Consider the following 23465-nt stretch of genomic DNA (forward strand, 5'->3'; position numbering starts at 1 on the left):
CGATAAAACAAATTAGTCTTTATGTTTTCATCAATGAAATCGCAATGAGGAATACATGAATGGAAAATTGTTCCGGCTATAGCAATAATTTTATTCGAGATGCTTAACAAAAATGTCGAGACATCCACATTCGACAAGCGAGGTCTACTACGTAATAAATTTAAATATCCGATCGAAAATTACTTTTACGAGCTTAATATTTTTTACAGTTGAACACATTGTTGTCATTAAAACAAATGGTCAAAACGTTTTTTATTCGTAAAATTAGACGTTACGAATAAAAAATGTGAACGTATTAACATATTAAATACAAACTTAAATTACCATTTAATAATATACGAATGTGATAATTGTATGGCATGTACGTGCAGGTTTGCTGTCTACAACAAGTACCTACACATAAAATACTGAAGGGTTCTCGAGATAAATCTATTAAGTCATTTTAAACATTTTCTCATTTGATTTACACAATAAAAATAATAAAAACTATAATAATAAGAATATAACGTGATTGTTTTATAATCCCAAGGACAAGTCACACTTTTGACAAACTTAAAAATATAAATTACTCGGCAACTTGAAGTTCGAGGGGAATTATACTACCTATTAAAACACTTAAAAATTATGACAAGAATTATAGATTCACGATAAACCTTTAATAACATAAATTATCACATTGTAATTCCTTATTGCATTGTATGATAATGCTATTTACATTTATTTAACAAATTTTGTCTAGACACAAGTTGAGCTGATTTTAAACGTAAATATAAAGCACTCGTTTAGCCTCATAATACCTGATAACAATTTATTAGTAATCACAATGATAAGATTTCTGTAACTTTGTAGAATTAAATAAATACTATTTAGAATATTGTTATTTCAGTTGTACTTTATTAAGATAAAGAATTAATGATGTTATTTTAAATTTAACTTAACTACTTAACCCATCTTGTTGTAAGTGTTTGTTTAAGATACTCGTAAATTATACGCACAGAGATGTTTTGTTACTGGTTTTTTCATAAACTTCAATCAGCATTGTACCTATTCGATGTGCCCAGAGTATATCGAATTGAAAATTTAAATTTTTACCTTAAATAATACTACGTTATTACTAATATTACTATTAAGTATGAAGTATAATAAAAAACAATATAATTTGAAAGAACTTTGATCATTAACTTATTTACTTTGATATCTGAATGTATGACTTTAATATCTATTTTTCAATTTTGGAAATTAAATGAAATCATAATTTTTCACTACCTATTATAAACTTCTGCTTTACAGCGAATCGATCAATTTAATTTTAGTATTTTCAACATAATTCTATGGCCGGTAAAATAAAATATATATTTAAAGGTTTTTATAAATTTAAATTTTTTTTTTGTATTTATATATTTTTATACAATTTACATTATACAAATATTTCATTGGAGAACTCAAATATATTTTGAAAATAAATATTAATTGATTAATACATTTATAAAATAAAAAGTTTATGTTGTTTTAAGCTCTTTGTGAAACGAAAAGTTTTTTGTTTTACGACGGAGTTAATTTTTAATTATCTACTAATGCTTTAAAAAGTATTAAATGTGTTAAAATACTTAAGGTCAGACAATCAATTGAAGAATTTTTTATAGGTCTGTGTTAAAATTGAAAATTCCAACAATTCTACAAGAAAAACCCTAAAAATAATAATAAAATTAGCTTACCGCAAAGATAGATTAATTTGATTACTTTTGAAAATTTTAACATAATTATGAAAATAAATTTCTTGAACATTTAAATTTTGATACTGAATTTATTCTATAAATGTTTTCATGGTTATATATTGTATAGTTCTATACAATATATTCCTGTAAGTATAATATATACCTAGGTACTTATATAAAATATAAAAGCAGTTTATTAAATTTGAAAAATATTATTTCATTTTAGATTGTGTACTAAATTAAGAATTTATTGGAGAATTTATTGGTCGTGCAATATTTTTTTCCTTTTATATATAAATATAATCACTTTTTGGAAAAAAAGTAACTCTCCAAAAGTCTTTTATAACCCCCTAGATTGATTGGAAACATTCTTCTATTGTGGGTCATTTTTATAATTTAATTTCCCTGCGGTTTCAAGAAAATCAAGAAAATCGAGAAATATGATAAGCCTAACAAAAAACTTGAGTCTAAAACCTGAGGAAAAAAACTATAAGTATTATTTTAAAATTACTTAACTACCCCCCATGACTTAGAATGTTCATTGGATAAATAATTTAGTATTGTACAAACGTCTTCAGTATATTTCGGCTATTTTTATAACATTTCGTATTATTTAGTTTTGCACTAAACGACTTGAAACCGTATGTTCAGCTTAGATTCGTTTTAAAAATACAATAATCAATAACACGTAACTGTAATGCAACTCTAGATAGTAACGAGTTGATTTGATTCATAAAGCCTCCAGCGTGTACCTACTGAATTCATAATGTATTGGTCCTAAATAAATTAGTTATGTTTTTTTTTTTCATTTCATAATATTGAATTATTAGTTTTCAACTTTCATAATTTTAACTATGTATTTGCACATTTAATAATTAATTAGCCGTGTATGCAAATATTTAGTCATTATTATTGATAATCCTAAATCCAACTTATCAAGTCCTCGGTTCATATCACATACTTATATACATTGTGGTTGATATACCCATTAATTGCATCTCGGACCCCTGGGTTTAATCCATAATAATTATAGCCCCAAATATCCACATAACAGTATACATTTATCAAGTTTACCCGTGTACATAATATATCTTAATTTATTATTTTGTAATAAAAATTTAAGATATGATCACTTAAATATTCATAAATTTTTTGAGCTTTTGTTTTAGTAAGTGTAAACTTTTTTTTTTAAGAAACGTATTTTTTTCTTTTAAATTTGGTTATTAGTGAATAATCAATGTGTGTAATTTAACAGTAATTATCTATACATACACGCGTACAGCAGTGTGAATAAGCCTGACCACAAATTTGAATATTAGCCATACATGTCCGACGGACATTGTCGGTACTACACAACTCTTTTTTCTAAACAAAAAAGTCATCTATTTCACTGAAATACATTTTTACAACATATCTGTTAAAACTAAAAATACAATACAATTTTACCATTTCTAAACAATGTTATTTACCGAACTATGCGTATACAATAATGTTGAAACTTGAAAGGAACAATCCTATTCGTGTTTAAATTATGCTTCCAATTTAGTTTACTCGTTTAATAGTATCGAGATTCGATTCGTTTGATGCTGGGATAGGTTAGGTATTACTTAATAAATCGCCATCGCTAGAATTTGAAATTCACTAAATTAAGTGATTATTTTGTTGTTTGATGTATTTTGCTCGTTATTATTTCCTCAGTCGATCGTGTTTTTCTTTACTTATAACGTATTTATATTGGTCTTACTATGCAGTTGTTATACTCAAAGATAAGATTATCAAAATTCATGAAATTTGTTAAAAAAATATTTTAATTAATTTCTTTGATTAAAAAAAAAATAAATATAATTCTTTTATTTCAATTTTGGCGTTCTTATGCATACAAAAATAATTTATTTTACACTATTTATTTTTAAATCTATTTTCATAAACGTGACTTTTTCCAAAAAACTAAGTAGGCCAATAATGTTTACTTTTGTATAATTTAATAAAAATATATATCTAATAATATTTGGTAGAACTAAAAACTATTTGAATTTAAATGATTTAATATTTATTGCTAAAAGCTAATATTTAAACCAGTTAAATTTGGTATTATCTGGCTATATTAATGTTATCTTTAGAAAAAAAAAACTATAAGAAAAAAGTTATTGAATTAAAGTAATTCGAATAACCAAAGGTTTAATTTTTTATTTATTTTATTTATGTTTTATCAAAATATCAATAGGAAAATACCATACATTCACAAATTTAAATGGAGGAAACTTAAACATTCAAACATTTCTATTTTTACATCTCAACCATCGATTATTAGGGTCAATAAATCTTTGAATCTCTGATAGAGTAACTTACAATGAATACCAATATATGCAAATGACTTATGGAGTAATTCCTTAGTTAAATGATACTTTTATTTTAATAATGATTATCAAAACATAGGAATAAATTAAATAACAATATCAAAACATAAACAGTAGTCAATAGTAATGCGAATAGATATCAAATCCTTTTTAATTACTAAATAATAAATCAAAAATTATTGAAAATAAATGATATATTAATATATGGTCAAATATCATAAAATAATTCTACTCATAACTACTTAAAAACAACTTTCCTAGAATAACCATCTAATGTGTGTTGTTTGATGCTTATTATTTCCACTAAAATTTATTTGATTTTTCTATTGAACTAATTGATGTGAATGAGTAGCTACTATAAACGTATCAATATAATGATTACTCAAAGGTACAATAGATAGTTAATTTAAGATAACAATTTCGTACTCTTAGTGGACATTTTGAACTCGCTTCAAGTAATCCTTACAACTGTAAACCCACAAGCCGTAATTAATTAATGAGGAAAGGGGCTGTAATTAAGTGCTCAATCCATTTTAATCTACTTAGAACCGGTAATCTGTTCTCTAATATATATTACAATTTTTATTTTTCTTCAACCATTTCTGAAAATCTTCTTGGTAATTAATAATTTAGTATATTAATATAATATATTTATGTCGCTCTATATTGTTGTAAGTATTTAATTTTCTTCAATTTTTGTAGATAAATTTCATTCAATTTTACTAAAACGTTTAACCTTTACTTTATATTTGTTTATATGGTTCAGTAAGTATTTAAATAGTTTTTATAAAATATATTTTATATATACGCTATTGTTCAGAATTTCAGAATAAAATATTAAATGATACTCAAAATTTTACAACTGAACGCAGCGACTTATTATTGTGTGTAATGTTATCCACGATACTTTTCAAAATCAATGATGATAAAAAATTTACATATAGATTTCTCGAATTGACACTATTTTTTTGTAAATCAGTAATAAATAATTAAAAATATATTTGTATAATCATACACTATATCTATGTATTACCGTAATAATTATTAAAATTTAGTTATAAACTAACCTGATTAAATCAAATTAAAAATTCAAATAAGAAAGTAATTTTCAAGACATATATTTTATGTTTATTAATACGAAATAAAAATATTGATATATGTAAATGCTTACTTTTGCATTTAAATAAACTAAAATAAAATAAAAACTTTAGCAAAATATAACATTTCATTTCCTGCAACGTAGCAATCCAACCGATAGTGACTTTTGTGATTTTGAGTAACATTATAGGTATTTAACAAAGAGTTGTATTATATAATTCATTAGTAACCTTGGCATTTAAATTTAATGATATCAAAACAGTTTTTTTTAACTTAAATGATTAACTAATTTTACTTAAATCTAACATTTTTCTAAGCTCCGGCCAGGTGGTGAGCTGCTTTATTTTTTGCATGGCTTTAATCAAAATAATTTTTTATAATAACCTACTTGAATGGCCATATTTTTAGATAGTTTCAAACGTAATTTATTGTGTTAGACCAAGAATAATTAATGCGGTCAACACTAAAATTATTTAGTAACGTTAAGACACAACAATCGCTGACCATTTGTAGCCACTTTTTCGCCCTTGGACAATAATAAACTTGCTATAGTGTTCATCGATAATGAAATATTAATATTATAAACCTATTCGGAACAATTAGTGTGAAACCAAAGTTAACATACAAATATGCTCACATCAACATAACTAATATCGAACTAGCAAACGAAATTAAACACGATGTGTCATATATGTGTACACTGTACAGCTATTTTAAGGATTAGGCGTAAGCGGCTTTTCATTCGTTGGAGAAATGTTTTTTAAACGAACGCCACACACTCACAAAACCGTTTTTCACGAAATACAACCACTCATAAGTACTATACTGTTAAGTATTTTTACTCGCAAAAAAAATTATCATACATTTATCAAAACATAAAAATAATAATATAAAAGTGGATAATTTCAAATGTATTCAAAGATAACATAAAAATAACAAAGATATTTTGAAAATTATATCACATCTAGAAAATGTGAATACATATACTTCCAATTATTTTAAAAATTCTGTGAGTTTTTACTTTTCATCTTCCAAAGTACTAACTAGATCCTATTTTCAATTAAAATCTCAATGCTAACATAAAAATTTAACAATTACCATCATTAATTTATATATATATATATATTAATTTAATAAATTACGAATTACAAATCCAAATTCCGTTTGTTTAATAAAAATTAAACAATAAATATAACACAATTATAATTGATGATACATATCATTAGAAAATTAAATGTTTAATCTTTAAAATTACTTTTGTTTTTATTAGTTAGAATTTTTCAATAAACATAAATCATTTATTTCAACAGCATTTATTTTTAACTATCTATTGGCCTTTTATAATATATGAAATAAAAAAGTGAATTTTTATATGTACCGCTCTGCTATATAATAAGTGGAGAATGGATCACTATATAAATGAATATTTTTTTAATTTAAATTCAATTCTACCATTGTATACGAAAAACGATTCTGAATACGGAGACGGTCTATATCGAACTATATCACTAAGTACGTATGTGTATATTTCATTTTAATGATTTTCGAAATTGCTATTAGTAATACAATAGGTTGAATGATTTTTTTCTGAATTAGATTAATTTTTACTATTAGTTAACTATATTAATATTAAACTTTTTTAACGTAACCCAACTCTGTTAAAAAAAAAAAAAAAAAAAAAAAAACTATAACTTAAACTGCTTTTTAATAATCCCTCTCAACGTTGAAGATTTAACACACTATATGGCACAAAACATAATAATATTGTCTTTTGTATTGTATATAAATTGGTTTCTTAATTAGGGACTGTGAGTATATGCTGAGTAGTTTTTTTTCACCCAAAACTGTTTTATATAATTCATATATTATAATTTCGTAGTTACATAATAACTATGATGACAATTATATTCATGACTGACACAATACCATTTGTAAGCTACTTTGATTAAGTATTCTAATATATTTAAGATTAAAAATGCAATTTTTTTTCATTTCAATAACATATTTAAAATACGTAATTACCAGTTAAAAATTAATAGTGATATCACCTTTTTAATTAACCTATAATACAACAGCTCAGGACCATGTTCCCATAGAGCCGAATTTTTAATTAGTTTTTGTGTATTCGATATCCAAATAAGTAGTAAAAACTGAATAGATGACGTATCCGAACTAAACACGGCCAATGTATTAGTGACACAATGTAACCACGTGTTGTTAATAAACGGTAAATAATATTATTTTTCGTTATTAACATTGCTCTCAGAGTGTAATTAATTCATCAAGAATAATGTCGTAACGTAAACCGATTAGAGTGAAAAGTTTAAACGTTTTCTCCACTACAGGAATAATTCTGTCATACCATCATATATAGCATTTAATAATGATGTAATGTTATTATCATCATCATCGTCATTTTAATCTAGTCCATGACGTCAATATTTAAGACTTGACGAGATTATCTTTTGTACCTTGTTGTAGCCTTTATGAATTTCATGCTCGTCTTTAATATTCTAAATTTATGGAATTATACTTTAAATTATGATATTTTATTACACTACATCTATAATTTTTAATCTGAAATAAATAAAAACACCAAACTTTTATTTATTTATAATTATCTTGGATTGAATTAAGTTGTGATAAATAAGATTTTTCTTACTAAAATATACATTAAAGAACATATATAATTGCCACCTACTGAAAAATTGTTTTTGTTTTTAATATTTAATTTGTATTTACTATTTTTAGTTGATATTTAAGTAGCTTAAAAACATTAATATGTATACACCTATATGTAAATAATTTGTATATTTTTATTTAATAGATAAATTTCTTCTGATTAAAACTAATTTGAAAAAAAATGATTATTATATTAAACCTCATCATTACTACATAAATCGATTATCGTAATCAGAGTAAGCATACATTGAAACTATTAACTATTAATAAATTATTATTTCAATTGAACCCAGGTGGAAATTGAATCATATGTTTGAATGTTTGTATAAATAAAATATGTTTACAACGATACAAATACACAAAAACAGATATTTCATCAAAGCGACTTTCTAGTCCTTTTATTTGTTATAATTTGTATTTTAATAGTATTTTATTATTATTATTATTATTATTATTATTATTATTTTATTTATTTTGTATTGATCTTTTTTAAGCCCGGTAAATAAAGACATTATCTATGAGAAGATACAGTAGGATTTTTTGAGTTTTTTTGTGTAAAGTTTGTATGAATTGTATGTACGATTGTGGAACACGTATGTGTATGTGTGTGCGCCATGGATTTGTCGCTAAGAACCCGAGTGGTCACACATCCAAAAGCTAGCGCGCTAGCCGATGCTTGACCCTAGAACACATTAGTGACCTAAGCCAACCACCATGTCACACCAGGCCATTATTATTATTATATTTAAACTAAAACTCAATTTTATGTTTTATATTAATAATATTTTTATAATTAAATTAAATTCAGTTTAGTCATTTTTAATCAACATTTTATTTTTTTAAATTAATTATGCCCGAGATCACGTTCAAGATTATCCAATTATGAATTCTGAGTAAATTAAAATGGACCCATTAATTGACGATGTCCCAGTTAGAGTTATTTTTATCATAAATCTATTAATTTTAAAACAAATATTTAACCAACTTGTACAATAGGTAATTTGAGTTAACATGAAACTCACATTGTTATAATACGTACAACTAAGAATACAACAAATTTTAACTATTAGTTTATATTGTTCATACTAGCTACTAATTTGCTAAGCTATTTTTTCATTGATATTTATACATTTAATTTAATTAAAAAAAAACAAATTTGTAAATATTTGTATTAATTAATTTGATTCGTATAAATCATTGCATTCTCGACCTAACCATATATTTAATATTGTGAGTGTTTTCGTTCTTAAATCTGCAACAGAAAAATCTTCCAAATTATGCCACTCTAAAAGAGCTGAAACTTGGTATGTATGTACAATTGTACTCCGGTGTCAATTTGATATTAAAATAACGCGGATCCGTATTCTGTGTTCAGACCAAGACTCATATTTCTAATACAAATATAAATATTATATTATGGTATAAGTGTATAACAAATAATATTCTGATAGATAATATTAAATTTCTCTTTTCTCTCATATTATTTCTGATTATTCTTTCAATTTTTATTTCTTTGAATGTACCATAATCCCAGTCGAATTCAATACAAAAATCAACAGTTAGTAATAAAATATTATTATCAATACATTGATACTTTAGTCTGTAACCCAAAAATTAATGGTTTTTTTTTTTTAATATATTAAAACTATTGAAGTGAAGAAATTATGAAAAAAAAAATTATTATTTTTAAAAACTACACTGTATACACGTCTTATATACTTAATAAAAAAGATACATTGTTTTTTCTGAGGATTGTGTACAAATAAAATTGTATAATTATTGTGTCAACAGTTAAGTAAACGATATGTAGTTATACCTATTAGAATATGTCCTAGTCATTATAATACAACACAGTACACGTAATGTCTCATCAATCCTTCTTTTACGTAGCCATTTTATTAATAAATCAAAAAACATTTATGTAAATCGGTATAGTGTAACACGTTTCAAATTGATTCGTTTTTTTTTTGTTATGTGTTTTTTTTTTATGTAATAAATAATAAATTCTTCAACGGCTTTGACTCGCCTGCTTCAGCATACGATGTGACGCACAGACGATATTGCATTATATACTTAGGTACCTATACTATATGTAGCTATATATAAGTTAGGTTATGTATACGTATATTACTGACTATATAGTTTTATTTATTTGATGCACGGGCATCGATAACCAATAAACACGGCATGACTTCGTTAGCGAGTTTATACGCACTGAAACGTTAGAGACGAGGCTTTATTTCACTTTACTTTTTATAAACATCGTCTCCTTTTCTTTTTTCACCACATGAAACCATGACACTTTTCGGTTGACAGTACAACGCGCATTGTGTTTTGTCGTATTTTTCGCGTAGTTATGGCACAGTTCACAACTGCTGTGTTGACGTTGTGCAGTAAAAAAAGTTCAATTTGTTTTCCTTATGGAACAGAGAAAGAAAATAGAAATTCCTAGTGTTTATACAGGCCTAACAATGGCGGTGTAATAATTTTCACCACCCCTGATTGGTTATATCATAAACCGTCATTGTTAGAGGGCCGTATTATATTGAGTGAATGTTTTTTTTCTTTATAAAAAAAACTTGCAGCATAGGTAGATACGCAATTTACACCACTGGTCGATTTATTGAAGTTTTTAGTTCATTTTTCTTTTTATTGAAAACGTGACATAAAATTAGTAAATCAATTATCATTTATAGTAAACAAAATGTATTCATATTTAATCAGTTTTAGTTCATATTTAGCTAGTTTTTAGTACCTAAAAATCTACGCTTTATTAATGAAGATTAAAAAATTTTGTAAATATTAAATGCAGTACCTAATAATATATAGCATATTATTCTATGGTTGTATTAATCGAGTTTTAAATCTTTTTATGAAATAGTTAAAAATTTAAAATACTTATTATAATTAATTGATTCTGCTATAGTATTATTTATTTTGTTTCTTCACTAATATGGTCGATAATTATTTTCATGCAAACAAACTTATATTTTACATAAATACACCATATTTATTTTTCAGGTTAATTATAACTTATGAAATTAATTCTTTCAAATTAAATCATCGAATCTTGAAATTGTAATAATTGGTTATTCTTCAATACTTGAACTTGTATTTTAACTTACATAGAGGTATCTCACAATTTTTGTACAATATTTACATTATATTGCTATCAATTATTTATAAATAATAATTTACTTCATATTATTTAGTATTTAATGCACGTATAGTAATCATAGTAACAAATTGTTTAAATGTATAGTTCTATAATTACAAATATAAATTTAATTTTTATTCGTGGGAAAAGTTAAAACCTGTGGTTTCTTTGCACATGATTTAAACCATCAAAATTACAGACATTTGGTATGAAACATTCAACAACGATGTTTTATTAGAATATATTATTATTATATGTACCATTGTGACATTGTTTGACTAATGGTTTTAATTTTTGCGTGTGCCTGTGCGTTCACGGGCATGTATGCTAACTATAGACGATTGGCTGCAGAAGAGGACGACGAACTTTCGGAAGTACAACCGGACGCGGTACCACAAGAAGTTAGGGATTGGCTTGCATCTACATTCACAAGACAAATGGCTTGCACAAGACGCAAGGGTGAAGAAAAACCCAAATTTAAGTCTGTTGCACACGCCATTCGTGCTGGAATATTTGTTGACCGTATGTATCGTCGTGTGATCAATGCTCCAATGATGACATTTCCATCAGACGTTATCGAAGTGCTAAAAGTAAGCTCACAGCGTTCATCTCCTAATGATAAATAAATACTTAAATAACTATTTCCATAGTATACACAAGCATATTATTTAACTGATTCAACAATGAATATTATATTATTATCTCATTTTTTCTCGTAGTGTTCATTGACCATGCAGTCGTTTAATACGAATGATCTCAATCCACTTTTATATTTATTTGAATTGAATTTGATTAATTTGATTTTTATCATATAAGTGTAATACATAAAAAAGTAATTAAAAGTCAAACAATAAAAACTGATTGTTGACCAAAAACAGTACAATTTTATTTCTTTTATTAAAAAAAAAACATGCTAATTTATTTTCGATATCTCTATTTTATTATTTGAAATATACCTGTTATTTTTTCGTACTTATTGATGTTATTGGTATTATAGTTAATACTAATAAATAAAATTATATTGCAATATTATCTAACATGAAATTTGATACCCATAATTCATTTCATTTCATTCCCAGTACTTACCTCAAGAACAAAATTAAAATGCAAATATATTTTTTTTTGTATAAAGAATGTTTTGATATACTATATAATACTTATTAAACATTATAAACTATGTCAGTTAATACAAAACAATTCATTGTTTTAGGACTTAAATGATTGGTCTTTTGATGTGTATAAACTGGATAATTATGGAAATGGACAACCAATCAAGTACTTGGGATATGACTTACTCAATCGTTATGGAATATTTCAAAAATTTAAAGTAAGTTTACTATTTATTATATTATAAGTTATAATCAAATATCTTTCGTTTCATAATATTTTCTCAACTGTACAATTTCTTTTCAGATACTATACTTGAAATGTTTAACAACTTATAAACACAAATACTATAATATAATAATTTATTATGACAATTTGTTTGTATACCACTAAATTTTTGATGTTTTGATCTTATAAACAAGAATACAAGTCAATTAATTATGTATAACAATTAAAAATTTATGTGCAAAGAAGAGGTCCAACATAATTGCATAATTTGTTAATATTTCAATTTCAGACATTCAATAGGTTCCTTGTAATATTGTTTACATGTATGGCGTATGACCTACAAATTCACCTAGATTTTATTCATAAACTCGAAACACATGTAATGCAAAATTTATAAACCCCAAACACTTGTCGAGAAAATTCAAAACAATATTTAATATATTTATACTATTAAATTTTTTTTTTTTACAATTATAATTTATACTATGTTTATAAATTCATGAATTCAAAACTATTTTAATGTATATGTGTTCTACAGAATTTAATTCAAATCACAATATTATAGCTGTACAAAATATTAAGATGAGATGATATTGATTTTAATACAAATGCCCCATTTTATATCACATTTTGTATTACATATACCTACCTATCACTAAAAATTACCTGATGAGTTTTAAGTGATCGAGCTAATACGGCAAAATTGTTTCATTTAAAAATAATACACTAAATTAAAATAAATTGTGTTATTAAAATGTATTATATCAAATTGTATTATACCATCAAACAAAATCTAATAAAATTTGAACATTTACAATTTGTGAACAATAGTCTTAGATACGACAATCATAGAATTATATAATATTAACATATATTAATGAAACAGTTATAAATAATCCACAACTTGATATAACTAATTATTTTTTATTTTAACTTATCTGGCATTTTTTTACGTCATAGATTTATAATATTTACATAACATACTTATGATTTGAACTGTAAGCGATACGAATAATTTTCATGTATTTTGCATTTTTTTTTTTTAATACTCGTATTATTATTTATTTATTTTAAAATAATAAAATATACAGTTTTGCTTATAAGCAAATACATAAATTTTTTATAGATATACATTTTTTGTAAGCGAATTTTATATATTTCTTGATTACTTTTTTAAAGTACTTAATTTACAGATACTTATTGGATAATTTTTAGACAAATATTTTTTTGTCAATATTTTTTTCAAATATCGACTATAAGCTACACATATCATTATCAAAAATATTTTGTTACTCTCGAAAGTAGTACTATATATTCTTTATAAGATAAATTATTAATAAAATAATTTATACTATTTTGGTAAATAATGATTCAAGCTTAAATAAAACAAAATCAAAAAAGCCAAATAATAGTTAATACTCTTAAAACTCCAAAATAAAAACTTTCGTAAAATTATCAACAAATTACTAATACTAAAATATTTAATTATAACATCGTGTATTTTTTTTAATTAATTTAATCATCAATATATAGTGGAATATTTTTGATACTAATTAACTAATTATAGTGTTTAAATTATTTATATATAAAAAAAAAAACAATTTTTAAATATTTATTATAAGCAAAGAAAAAATTGTAAAATGCACTTACATTATAATATTATTTTTTAATTTGTGTGATTTACAATAGGTTCCATCGGTAGTGATGGAGAACTTTTTATGCAGAATCGAAGAAGGCTATTCAAGACATAAGAATCCGTATCATAACAATTTACATGGTGCTGATGTCGCACAAACTGTGCATTATATGCTTTGTCAAACTGGACTTATGGTAATATTAAAAATATGACAAAACATTATATCATGATTGTAGTATAATATTGTCTATTGAATAAATTAAGGTTTGTAGGTTTGTCTCCAAACTAACATGGGAACCCATCAGTGCAAAAAATTTCTTTTCGATACTTTTTTTTTAATTATTTTAGAATTTATTTTGCATTTTTACCTAATTTATTTTCTTCTTACACAGAATTTATTTCTTTGTTCCCTTAATGTTCCTTTTTTTTTTTAATTAATCCAAAATTTTTTTTATGCAAATTTTTATTATTTTTTTAACTGACTTAATGTTTATTTTTAATACTTTGCTTGTCAATGTCACTACAATAATTTAATTTTAAAATAGGCTTTCTCTTTTAATTACTATTATTATATAAACAATATATTTTTCTAACGTTTTACTCGAAATAAAAAACAAATAAATGTTATTCTTAATGTATCCTTTAAACAAAGTACTTCATTATAATTTGAGCACATATAATTGTAATATTTTAAAATTTTTCTAAATTTACTGTACTTGTATATACTTTTTATTAGTAAGGTGGAATAATTTATCTCGTTAACTATAGAATATCAATATACGTGATAAAATTAATATAAACGACTATGTATTTATTTTATATTTTTTGTGTTTTATAGAATTGGCTAAGTGATTTGGAAATATTCGCAATGCTAATTGCTGCTATTACACACGACTTTGAACACACCGGAACAACAAATAACTTCCATGTAATGTCTGGCACAGAGATTGCTCTATTGTATAATGATCGCGCTGTATTGGAAAATTATCATATTAGTTCCACGTTCAGGTTAGCTGCTTAAGTGAAAATAAATTTTAAATAATAAAACTAAATTATAAAAAAAAAATACATTTTTATGTAGTTTCATTATTTCATTATTTTATTATGATAAATATTATGTATATAAAAAAATATCAATATCAATATTTTGCCAGCTGTTTAAATATTGTTAAAAATTAAATGCCAATGAATTTAAAAACACGTTTGTATATAAATATTTAATTTGAAAACATCTATACTATATTTATAATGTATTCAAATAGTTTGTTTGAAAAAAAAATCAATTAAATAGGTAATATTTTAATGTTTTTATAGAATATTAAAAGATGATGACTGTAACATATTACAAAATCTTACCAAAGAAGAATTTCGTGAGTTCCGTACACTAGTCATTGATATGGTATTAGCAACTGATATGAGCTTCCATTTCCAACAATTGAAAACTATGAAGAGTCTTTTAGCGTCACCAGAACCTACGTAAGTACTTAATATAATTTTGGCTGCGTACGAATTGCGTTCGGTATAAAAATTGCAATAAGTGGTATACAAATAAATTACATCCCAGTTTTTCTATACAACTATATTAATATCACGTCCTGATTATCTAATATCACTTTATATGATCATCTAATCGATAATCGATGTGAGACATGTGAGTATTATGACTGTTATCTATCGAATAATTGCTTGAAATGTATGAAATAAATATATACGGCGGTTAATATGTGTTGTTAACTATCGTGCACCGTTCTTTTTTCAAAAATTATTTAACAATTATAAACAGCATTGGACGTGTTGCAATAAACACGTAAGTCATACGTAAAGTTAAATAATAAAAATTAAATGTTAGATATTAAACATTATAGTGAACATAATTATGCAAGTTATTCTGTTGAAATATTAAATAGATAAAAATTAGGTAATAATTTAAGACAATAGACGATCTATAGATAATCCATCAAAATTAATTCATACGGAATTATCAAATGTCATATCAACATCAACCTCGAAGGCAATTATTAGTGTAGTTGTTAAATATTATCGGAACACAATTCGTATGAAAAACAGATTTTGGGGCGCTATTTATTTGCTGCAATAATTTAAAATTAAAATATTTTTATAACACTATCGTACACAAGATCTTAAACAATTAAATAACTATTTAGTAAACTCTTTGAACTAGTATTTGTAATAGTTATATAAATTTTACTTTATTCGAAAAATATAATACATATTATTTTGAAAGACATAATATTAGTTTCCACATAACTAATTTACAATTTCGTGAATTTCCGTGTACGTAATGCGATTTATTTTTATGAAAACTTTACAGAATCGACAAGTCCAAAGCAATGTCAATGGTGTTACATTGTGCTGATATATCACATCCTGCCAAAGAATGGGATTTGCACTATCGATGGACATGCCAATTGTTGGAGGAGTTCTTTTTACAAGGAGATATGGAGAAAAAGTTAGGACTCCCATTCAGCCCGTTATGTGACAGAAATAATACACTAATTGCTGAGTCTCAAATCGGTTAGTATTTTAATTAATCTAACATAATATGTGAAATGAGTAAAGCAAGTGATTTTAAACAACAGCACAATAACTAATATTAAAAATATTCTGATAACTAGCTTTTTAACAAAATTATAAAGTATAAGTAACTAATAAAGTAAATAAGAATAATTTTTACTTTCTAGGGTTTATTGAGTTCATAGTTGAACCTAGCATGGCCGTGTGTAGCGATATGTTGGAATTAATTTTGGGTCCAATCAATTTGGTTAATCCACCCAGGAATATTTCAAATTTTGTGGTTGACGACAACGATGAGAAAGAAGATAAATCAAACCAATCCGACGTAGCTATCGCATGCACAGCAATGAGCTGTAGTATTGAAGATAAAAAAGATACAAAAGACAACAAAGATATCGAAGTTAAAAATGATACTAAAGATAAGAAAGATGTCAAAGATACTAAAGAGACCAAAAATACCGAAAGCACCAAAGACACTAATGACTCGGATTCTGTAAGCTCGGCAATAAAACTCGAAGAAACATCTGACAAAGGTAATATGTCATCGACTGATAGCCGAAACTGAACCAAATTCTAAAATGTTTAGTACAACTTTCTACAGTTATAAAACCCACTAGATAAATCAATATCCCCATTACCTATCAAAATTGCTAAACAAAACATTGAATCATCCAAATAAAATTAAATTTCAATTTATTTTAAAAATATTAAATTATTTTTGAAGCATGTGTATATGTATTATTTAATTGAATAATTAACAAACATTTTGCATATAATATTATAGAGTAGACTTGTTTACAACGAAATATCGTTAGATTTTGTTTGAAGCAAAATCGTAAATTATTATTCAAACTCATGGGTTGTATTTCTAAAAACTGCGAAGACTAAATCGAAAACTATATTTAAATAAGTACCACAACAATTTCAATAAATTATTACAGATAAATTAAGATACGTAAATCACTCTCTGCTCAACTATAAATCTATTATTAATTATAAATGTATTTCATCGAGAAAATTATACTTTTTTCGACTAAGCATTTTTTACTAAAAATATTTTTGCATTCAATTAATAAAATCTAAAATCTGCTTTTAATATAAATAACATATTAAGAACACGCGTACATTAATTATTGTACATATTTATACAAGATTCTAATCACAAAAATTCAAGTACAACGTTTAAAATTACCAAGTACCTATATGTTTAATAACATATTTCTATAAAAATAAACTATTAGCTGTAGTTAATTAAAAATAACTATAAAAGTTATAAACTGTTTTTTTTTTTTCAGAACCAAAACAAGAAACAAATGCTGAAAATCCCCAAACTAGCAATAAATTATATAAAATAAAAAAACCATGGAATGATTGTTTAGCCATAAACAAAATGAAGTGGAAAGTACAAGCAGCTAGAGGTAATTTTTTATACATATAATATATATTTATATACTGTGTGTTATACGCCAATTAAAAATAAAACCATCACTTATTTAATAATGGTAAAATATACAAATTTATAGAAGCAAAACTGAGAGAGTCTAAGACAAAATATACAATGCGTGACATCAGAATGCCGCTTCCTGATGAAATTTCACAAGACGATAACAAATCATCATCAACAGATGTGGAGATAACAGAATAAACGACTATACTGCAGTTTGATTTTTAGTCACATGACTATCGACATGTAATTATTAGATTCTAAATTTGGAATTTTGAAATATTAACAATATGTTGTAAATATTTATTAGAAGTACTCTTCATAAATTGTAGACAATTTAAAATTAGTTATTTAAAATATAAGTTCATTTTAAAATAGGTAAATTAGAGACTAAATAATATCTGTACATAATATATAGGTATGAGTTTAGGGGAGGTTTTCCATGTATGTATATATTTATCTACACGTGTATATATATGCTTATATACATAATGTGTATATAATGTATTATATTTATGCATGTGTGTGTGTATATAATATTATACCTAAATTCTTTTTTTCGCTATACAAGGCGTTTTCACCTATAGCTGCCAGATGAATTTTATTTAATTACTACCTAATCATCTAAATTATTAATTTTACCAGTTTAAATTTTTCAATCACAACTGTTGACCTTCTTTATCTAATTACATCTTTAACAATCATAAAACTCTAATAAGAAATGAACAATTATTTCAATATCTATTAAGTAGGTATTTATTATCCATGATGATCAAACATAATTCTGACAAAACTTAATTAGATATTAAGTCTAAATTATTTTTAATTCATTAATTCAACTTTAAAACTCGTAACTTAACTAGGTATAAAAAAATGTATGTATTATATATTGTACAAAATGTATATTGACTATTTAAAAAATTGTTGTCGTATTAGTTAAATGTAAGTTGTTTAAAACAATTAGTGAGCTTAATTTGCGACATTTATTTTTTTGTGAGTTGAAGTTACTACAGGATTATATTGTGTATTGTGTTAAACATTCAAAATGGTATTTATAATGATTACATACGTAGCACATTATTTTTTCAAAACAAGCTGAAATCTATCAAAATACTATTCTGCTATGCTCAATTATTATATATTGAAACACTATACAAATTATGCTTGCACAATAAAGTATAAAATAAAATGAAAGGTTAGTGCGTTCTAATTTCAATTTTAACGGTTAAATTATTATTTATCTGTGCCATAACGTTTACTATAGACATTTTTGTTTCTGGTTCATAGTCGTGCGATGGACACATATCGTTGAATAATAAATTACTTCGCCAATATTTGAATATATCGCATTATCGTGTTTAACGACTATCGAATCATCAGCTTAATTTAAAATAAATCAGCTATTCATAAACTACAAAATTATAAATTGTTATAAACAAAATTCAAGTTTTTTGCCAAAAAAAAAAAAAAAAAAAAAAAAAAAATGAATAAAATTAAAACTTAAAAAAATAAAAAAAAATGTACATAATGAACCCCGTTTCTTGTTTTACATACTTATATAAACAGTTATCAAAAATTTGTTTGTTTAATATAAGCTGATTCAAGTTTAGTACTTCTATTTTCTAAGGAACTTACATATTAAAATGTTACCTTTAAGTCATATAATACCCAATATAATATTTGCAAATTATAAATTGTGTATATAATATACGTAAGTGGTACTACGGTGTACCAGATAGAAAGCAGTGGCGGGCAAATGAGCATATTTGTAATAAAAACATCTGAAATAAAAATACATACAGGACTTTACTTCCCGAAATATAGCATATGGATCCGCCATTGGCTTAACTAAGTATTTAATCCTTGCGGTTGAATGCATTTCAAATATATTTACATAACATCAAATTACGAGTTTCGTCAAGTCATTATGACATACGTACCTACTCGGATAGAAAACAATTATATCATAACACCAAGTTGTTTTACTTGAAACATTATCGAATAGTATATAATTTCATACTATATATTATAAATTTATTACCTGATAAGGTTTTAATTTTCGTGGGAGGGGGGTTGAGGAAATTTCAAACTTATAAGACGCACGTCAGAAAGTGGTTTGTTATCATTTAAAAATATTTAAAATTATCTCCAAGTATATTCAAACATCGGTGAACTAATATTATGATCATTTTTGTTGAACATATTTGTTTGAGTTGCCTATAGTGGCTTCTTTTTTTTTTCTGAAATGAGGGGGGTTTTAACTGAATGCGCCTGGTTTTTATGATTGAGTTTTGTGATAATATATGTTTTTTTTTTTTTTTAATTTAAATCAAATATTAAAATTAAAAAAAAAAAAAAAAAAAATAAAAAAAAAAAAAAAAAAAAAAAAAAAAAAATAGTAATACTAGTTATTTTGTTCAGTAGATATAGTATGAGATATATGATATAATATATTAGGTGTTTATTTTACAATTTATTATTATATTAACCACTTATGATGATCCATTTGTTCCTTTGCTTGTGATACCCCAAAAAACACTTCATGTTTTTATTGGTGTCTTATGAAATAAAATCAGTTAAAAAATAAATAAAAATAATTCACTTAAGTTAACCTGACTTGATTATCTAATACACAGGTTTAAATAATGTGTTTTTTTAATTTAAAAGTATCAAAACTGAGTAAATCAATTATACACTTATTAATCATAGGTGTAAAAACCTTGTTGATGTTGATACAGTAGCGCACAAACTATGCTTTTATGTGTCTAATATTCTGACATATATTTAAAAAATGGATGACTGGTTGATATTATTTGAAAAATTGTGTGGTTTATAAAGAGCAAAAGGTAATTATATGAAAATGTAAGTAATTAATAAACTAATTGGATTGAAAATGTTCGATGTGCTGGTTGCGCTTTAGTCTAAGGCACATTTCAGAAGGATATATTATTATGTGCGTTACTAATGTTTAATAATTTAATCGAATAACCTAAACTTTATATTGATGTTTATTTTCTAATTATCTTGATGTTCTCAAATATAATTAATTAGGACCTTTTTGTTTAACGTAATATGTTAAAAATATATATTAAATATTTTAAGAACATAGAGAGACGGGAAGTATTGAGTAGTAACATATAAAAAAATAAATACATTTCTTTTTATACTATAATATATGTATCACACATTTAAAACAATGATCTTAGATCCGACCAAAAATAACTATTCACCCGTCCATTAAAATTGATTGTTGTACAAGCAAACACCATTTATATTGTAATTAATTATTAATGATCAAAATATTAAATATCTATATTATGACTTTTAATATAATAAAAATGCAGTGCCAAATTTGAATAACATTCAGTTTTACACATTAATATCTAGTACATAATAGGTACATTAGATAAAAAGTGGTTCAGAAATTAGGTACCGTTGTAAAAGTTTCATGTCACATCCGTGTGGGTTTCAATAATAAAGTAATAGTTATTGCTAATTTCAATAAACGAAAAAGTGGTTTTTTTCTCGATTATTTAAATATTTCCATTGACACCACTTAACTACAAGCTAATGGTATAAACGGAAATACTGTTTACTTCAATAATATTACCAATCGTTTATTGAATTTAAAAAAATCTATTGAAATGAAAATTAAATGCCACAACCTATTACAAGTTATAGGTACCTTCTTTTATTTTTATATATTTTTTTTTTAATTAAACTGGAATAACGGAAATCTAAAATATATTTTATTTTTTTTCCTATATAATATATATCCAAATATTCTGTTGACATAGTTCTGGACCATTTTGTACCTATAGGTACATACAAATATAAGACAAGGTCGTATATAATATTATACAACCTATTTATCGATTTTAGGTGTATTAGATTTTTGTTATTAATTATAAAATGTTAATTTATACTTTTAAGACTATCTATATGTTTTTATTTGTACATAATTTCAAATATTACTTCTTATTTATATATTATATAATATTTTAATAAATATAAAAAATTTAAGTACTATATATTATTGAATGTAATCAATTATTATTAAGAACATTGATAGTAAACACATATTATGTATTTATAATATGATTATGACTATTATATGATTACAATTTGAATTGTTATAATATGATTTTATTATTAATGTTTGAATAACGATTTGATTTACCTAACGATTTTTATTGGCGATTGAATATTAATTCACATGATATGAATATGTCCACTGATATTTTTACATTCATATCTACAGGGTGTTAAAACAGAACAAAAAACCAAGAGCCATTTTTCATAAGAATTTGAAAAATGAACAAGACTTATCATGACGTTTAGCATCATTTATTTTATTATGAAAATAATATCTTTGATGAATTCGTGTTTAGTTTTTCTTTTAAGGTTATAATATATTCATACCTACTATACAACATCGAATTAACGTGAATTTTTTTTCTCAATATTTACATCGATCGTTTGAAAATTTCGACATAGTTTATATGTTATACGTTATTATACGATGCCTACATTCGTCAGTGTATCGATATTTATCAATAAATCGTTTTAATAATAAATCATAAACTATAATATCAACAATTAGAATTAGGTACCTACATACTACATATACATAGGTAATTACAGTTATGGCTATCATAATATTATAATTTATAACATTCAAACCTTGTCATTATTATGCCTATACATACCGATAATATCGTGCACCCTGTATATGTGAAGTGAACAGTTGTTATAATGTCCATTCGCATAAAAAAAAATTGAAAACAATTAAAACCGTTATTACAATTTATCATTAGGTAAATTTAAAATCCATAACATTATTTTATCAATATTTCATTTATTGCAGTTATTTAGAATAGATATAACATAACATAATTACATTAGTGCCATGTGTATTGATAAATCATACCTACTATTAAGTTTTTGTTTAAATTTATTATGTATACCTACCAATATCATATGCCTACTTATTATTTCACTATAGTACTTATATTATACAATGTTTATTTGTTAAGTTCATTATTTTTGTTTTGCCTAATAATAAATGTGAACGGAAAAAATTGGTTTTTGTGTAAATTGATTAATACCAAGTACCTACCAACATCAATCAATATTTTTCTTGCACCTTATCTCCTGGTTAAAGCTAATACATGTCTATTATATTTCTGTTTTTAATATTTAATTTGAGATTATAATATTAAGTAAAATAAAATAAATTTGATTTAAACACACCTACCTATGTTTAATTCATCTATCCGAGTCTTATGTCAGTTAGCGTACAGTTAAGCTTCAAAGCATCTATGAATAAATATTTTCATGTAAAAAAGGCTAAACATAATTTCTGACTTTATAACAATATGTACCTATATAAAACTTAATATCCTGATCTTCTATAATCATTTGACAAATAATCAAAATCAAACAAATTATTACGTATTTTATTATCCCAAAAAGCTTAATAATAATATATATATACATAATATAA

The 23465-nt window shown here is 24.3% G+C and overlaps 1 protein-coding gene across 4 annotated transcripts in view; it reads left to right on the top strand.

Moving 5' to 3' along the window:
* LOC112591365 (calcium/calmodulin-dependent 3',5'-cyclic nucleotide phosphodiesterase 1A-like) overlaps positions 1–18285 on the top strand; it is a 350746-nt gene extending 332461 nt beyond the window's left edge. For 3 of the 4 annotated variants that reach the window (XM_025335166.1, XM_025335165.1, XM_025335167.1), the window contains 9 exons: positions 11347–11599; positions 12220–12336; positions 14034–14174; positions 14819–14988; positions 15295–15456; positions 16313–16515; positions 16683–17048; positions 17811–17933; positions 18039–18160. In XM_025335166.1, coding sequence (XP_025190951.1) covers positions 11347–11599; positions 12220–12336; positions 14034–14174; positions 14819–14988; positions 15295–15456; positions 16313–16515; positions 16683–17048; positions 17811–17933; positions 18039–18160 — 1657 coding nt within the window. Of the gene's footprint in view, positions 1–11346; positions 11600–12219; positions 12337–14033; positions 14175–14818; positions 14989–15294; positions 15457–16312; positions 16516–16682; positions 17049–17810; positions 17934–18038 lie in introns of all 4 variants that reach the window. The other variant, XM_025335164.1, reaches the window with a different exon arrangement.
* Positions 18286–23465: the final 5180 nt, after the last annotated feature.

The sequence above is a fragment of the Melanaphis sacchari genome, unplaced genomic scaffold, assembly GCF_002803265.2.
Source record: "Melanaphis sacchari strain LSU unplaced genomic scaffold, SCAv2.0 Contig132_pilon_pilon, whole genome shotgun sequence".
Taxonomy (NCBI): Eukaryota; Metazoa; Arthropoda; class Insecta; order Hemiptera; family Aphididae; genus Melanaphis; species Melanaphis sacchari.